At 68.6% G+C, this 3,919-nt stretch overlaps 1 protein-coding gene across 2 annotated transcripts in view; it reads left to right on the top strand.

Moving 5' to 3' along the window:
• Positions 1 to 657: 657 nt before the first annotated feature.
• The window catches only part of ARFIP2 (ADP ribosylation factor interacting protein 2), a 6,417-nt gene continuing 3,155 nt past the window's right edge, over positions 658 to 3,919 (top strand). The window contains exons 1-4 of one of the 2 annotated variants that reach the window (XM_035899244.1): positions 658 to 771; positions 945 to 1,053; positions 2,589 to 2,699; positions 3,702 to 3,836. In XM_035899244.1, coding sequence (XP_035755137.1) covers positions 673 to 771; positions 945 to 1,053; positions 2,589 to 2,699; positions 3,702 to 3,836 — 454 coding nt within the window. In that variant the 5' untranslated portion in view covers positions 658 to 672. The remainder of the gene's footprint in view (positions 772 to 944; positions 1,054 to 2,588; positions 2,700 to 3,701; positions 3,837 to 3,919) is intronic. The other variant, XM_035899243.1, reaches the window with a different exon arrangement.

Genomic DNA, 3,919 nt, shown 5'->3' with positions numbered 1-3,919 from the left:
GGTCCAGCCGTCCGGGCTGTGTCCCCGCAGGCAGCTAACGGAGCTCAGCTCCAGGGCTGGATCCAGCCCCTGCTCAGGTGCCTGGCGCCGCCTGCCCTGGAATGTGCTCGGACCGGTCTGGGCGCAGTGGGGCCCTCGCTGCTCCCCCCTCCGGTGCACAGCCTGGCTGTGGACGTGGCTCTTGGCTGCATTCTCCCGGGCTCTGGGCCAGGAGCTGCTCTGCTGCAAAGTCCCAGTTGTCCCGGGGCAGGGTCTGCTGCCCAGCCAGGACAGACAGACCACTGCTGCGCCCCGGAGATTGTGAGGGGCAGGGGAGAACCACCTCGTGTCCAAAGCCTGCAGGCTGTGGGCCAAAGGGGTGGGAGGGAGCGTGCTGACTGTGTTCCAGGGTTCAGAGCGGGAGCTGGGGCTGGCTCCTCTGGGACATGCAGCTCTGCCGGGAGCTTTCTGGAAGGCAGGAGGCTGCAAGCAGGGCCAGGGGGGCACATCCTGAGGGGCTGCCGTGCCATGCAGAGGCCACTCAGTGCACGCTCCAGGCCCTGGCCCTGTGGGGTCCTGGCTTGGGAGGTTGGGGGTTTCTCTGGATGAGTGAGAGCTCCAGGATGCTGACCCCAGGGAGAGGGTCTCCATCTCGGCTCCATCGTCATGTCTGTGTCCTTGCAGGCCCTGAGGATGTCAGACGGGATCATGAGCAAGGCTGCCACCATGGAGATCCCCATCAGCAGCAACGGGGACACGGGCAGCCTGCCAGAGGACGACGGCTTGGAGCAGGTTTGTAGCTGGGGCCGGGTGGGGAGGTGCCAGACCCCCAGGTATGGCTTTCTGGTCCGGGCTGTGCTGCTGTGCTGGCTCTGCCCCAGGTCCTCTCCGTCAGGGCCGCGCCGTCCTCGGCTGTGTGTCCCGGCACTGCACCTCAGCTGCCTGCGCTCCTCCCTCTGCTGCAGGACCTGCAGCAGGTGATGGTGTCGGGGCCCAACCTCAATGAAACCAGCATCGTCTCTGGCGGCTACGGGGGCACAGCTGAAGGCATCATCCCCACCAGCACCATCAAAGGTAGGCTGGGCCACAGCACAGGCGCGCGTGGTCGGGGCTGGGGCTGCCTGCCAAGGGCAGTGCCGCTCCTCGCACGACGGCAGAGGTGGAGGGAAAGGCTCTGTCGTGGGAAGGAGGGCACAGCTCACCTCGCCGTCCTCTTGCTCCCTGCCAGGCTGCGGGAGCCTGCAGGAAAGGAGGTGTGCTGCTCGAGCCGCAGGGCCTGGGATCCTGGTCCCTCTGCCGGGGCATGGCTCATGGTGGTGCCAGGCGGGGAGGGTCTTGTGTGGGCGCACGGGCAGAAGCTCCGTCTCGAGCCTTGACTCGAGCTGGCTGTTGCCTGGGCCCCGCAGCGCATCCCCTGCTTGGTCCTGACACATTCTGCCTCGGCCCGGCTGTTCGGTACAGTGCCTCCTTCCTGGGATGGGAGCTCCTGCTGGTGCAAGGTGGCTCCTTCCCCTTCTTCCCTGCCAGGCTTGGGCTCCGCTACCGGGCTGGCACACACGTGCCCCCAGCAGAGCCTGGCTGCCTCGGGGTGGAGGGGCTGCCACCCTGCTAAGCCCACTCCTCTGGCACTCCCCGCACACGGTGGCTAACGGAGAGGCACTGTGGGAGGGCTGGGCCACAGGCGCTCCCTTCCCACTGGCCGGGGGTGCCCCCGGGGCGGGCTGTGGCGCCTGGGCTTCACACTGTGCTGTGGCACAGCAGCTCTCGGGTCCTTCCTCCAGTGGTGGGGAAAGACACCAGTGTCCCGACTCTTCTCCAGTCTTGAGTGAACAGGGAGCTCTGGGGTTGTGCAGGTGCCAGCAGTTGTGTGACGAGGACCAGGATGGCCTGCCCACGGGGGGACGGGGCAGGGTGGCTCTGAGCCCCATGCTTTTCCCTTATTTCCTCCTCTTGTTGCTCAGGCTGGCCCTGGGGTTGAGGGTGCTCCTGATGGCAAGGCACGGCTGCAAGCATCCTGGGTGCGGGGGGTGTGCCACAGCCCTGGGGCCCTGCTGGCCCCTGTGACCCCCCGGTGGCTCTGCCCAGGTGCGGGGGCAGCGATGGCCCGGCGGGTCCATGGTGAGCGTTGGTGGTGCTGGGCTGGGCTGAGCCAGCACTGCCAGGGCAGCTCTGTCATAGCCACACCTCTCACCCTCGGTCCCTCCTGGTCCTGTTTCACACCAGTCTCCGTCCCCCACCCTCGCCCCAGGTGTCTCTTCTGCAGCAGACGGCTGCTCGACCCTGGCCGCTCCGTCCTGCGCTAGGCTTGTGCGAGCGGATTTGGACAGGCAGAGGGGACGTGTGCCTTTGCTCCCAGCCTGCTCTGCCGAAGAGCAGCACAAGCGGGTGGCAGGAGGAGGTGTGTGCCATGGCTGGCGTCCCCTTGTCTGTCACACCAGGCCTGTCCAGCTCTTAGGCACGACGATGCTGGCTGTCGGGACGGAGGGAGTGGGGAGGTGTCTTTTTCCGCCCGCCCCACCCGCCCTCCCATCCTCTGTCCTGGCCGTTCCTGCCCCCGTGCCCGTCACGCCGCCCCATCTCCTCTGCCCTCTCTGCTCAACGCCTGCCAGCCCCTCCATTTCCAGGCTGTCTTGTCCAACCTCACCCACCCCGAGGACCATCCGTCTCCCCCAGCGCATCTGCCGCCAGCAGGATGGCCAACCAGGCTGGCACTTCAGCAGGTACTGCAGCCGCCCGGCCCCCGGCCGGTGCTCCGTGGTCCCCCCGCCTGGGCTTGGGCACCTCGCCCCGGGTTAGGGTGCCTGGTGAGCGCTGGGCTCCCTCGGAGCACCTCCACGGAGACGTGGCTGCAGCCCCACGTAGCCACTGGCCTGCAGGCCGGCCAGCCCGCTGCTACAGGAGGAAGAGCTTCCCAGCGCTTGCCGCCTCCGGCACCTGCAGCCACGTCTCAGTCCTGGTGCGGGGGGAGAGGATGGCACTGCCAGGGCCCCGGGTGGCTCCAAGGTGAGACCCCGGTGGTGCCCGGCTGTGGGAGACTACTGCAGCGAGGAGCCCACCCGCGTACTTCCCCGGAGGCGGCTGGCCGCCTCCCCTCTCCTCTGGCCCGCTCGGAGAGGAGGGGGCTCAGGCAGGAGGCTGCATGGGCGCTGGGGCCCTACCTGTGAGAGCCCCTGTGGCTGGGCTGGTGACGAAGTGGCCCCGGGGCCAGGCCCTGCCAGCTCCTGCAGGCGCACTGGGGTCTGTGCCTTCTCCTGCAGGGTCGGCTGCCACCGTGGCCAGGGGCTGCTTGGGACCCCTCGGGAAGGACTCGTAGGAGCAGGGTCCCTGCTGCCTGCGCGAGGTGTCAGGGCGTGCTGCCTGCGAGCTGGTTCACAGGCGGGCAGCCATGCGAGGCCGGCTGGAGCCCGTTGGGACTGCCGGCTGGGGGGAGCTGCCCAGGGCCGGAGCGGGGCCTGGTGCCAGCGCTGCACCGTAGCAGGCACGGTGGCAGCTTCTCGGGCAGGGAGGGTTCTGCTCCAAACAAGAGTCTGTCGTGCGTGGGCTTTGTCGAGCCCTGATGCAGCCCCGTGGGACACCTGCGCTCCTCGCGGTGCCCTGAGCCCCCCGGGCCCAGCCGCGGCACCCTGCTGCGCAGGCACTGTTGGTTTTGGGTGAGCAGCCTGGCCTGTGCCCTCACTGCTGCCCTGATGAGCCGACGCCGCACGGGGCTGTGTCTGTTCCAGGCTCCGGGCTGCACCAGCCCCACCCCAGCCCTGCTGTCGGAGGAGAGGAAGTTGTCCGCGGCATCGCCGTGGAGAAGTTTGACATTGTCAAGAAATGGGGTATCAACACCTACAAGGTGAGCTGCTTCCCGGGACCGTGGGGAGGGCCCAGCGCGCCGCCAGGGCTGCGCAGTGGGGCGGGGGGTCCGGCCAGCCCCTGTGCTGGGGGCGGGGGGGCG

Source organism: Egretta garzetta, unplaced genomic scaffold, assembly GCF_000687185.1.
Source record: "Egretta garzetta isolate BGI_Z169 unplaced genomic scaffold, ASM68718v1 scaffold798, whole genome shotgun sequence".
Lineage (NCBI taxonomy): Eukaryota > Metazoa > Chordata > Aves > Pelecaniformes > Ardeidae > Egretta > Egretta garzetta.
The sequence above is the reverse complement of the archived record's forward strand: the minus strand, read 5'-3'. Positions and strand labels throughout refer to the sequence as shown.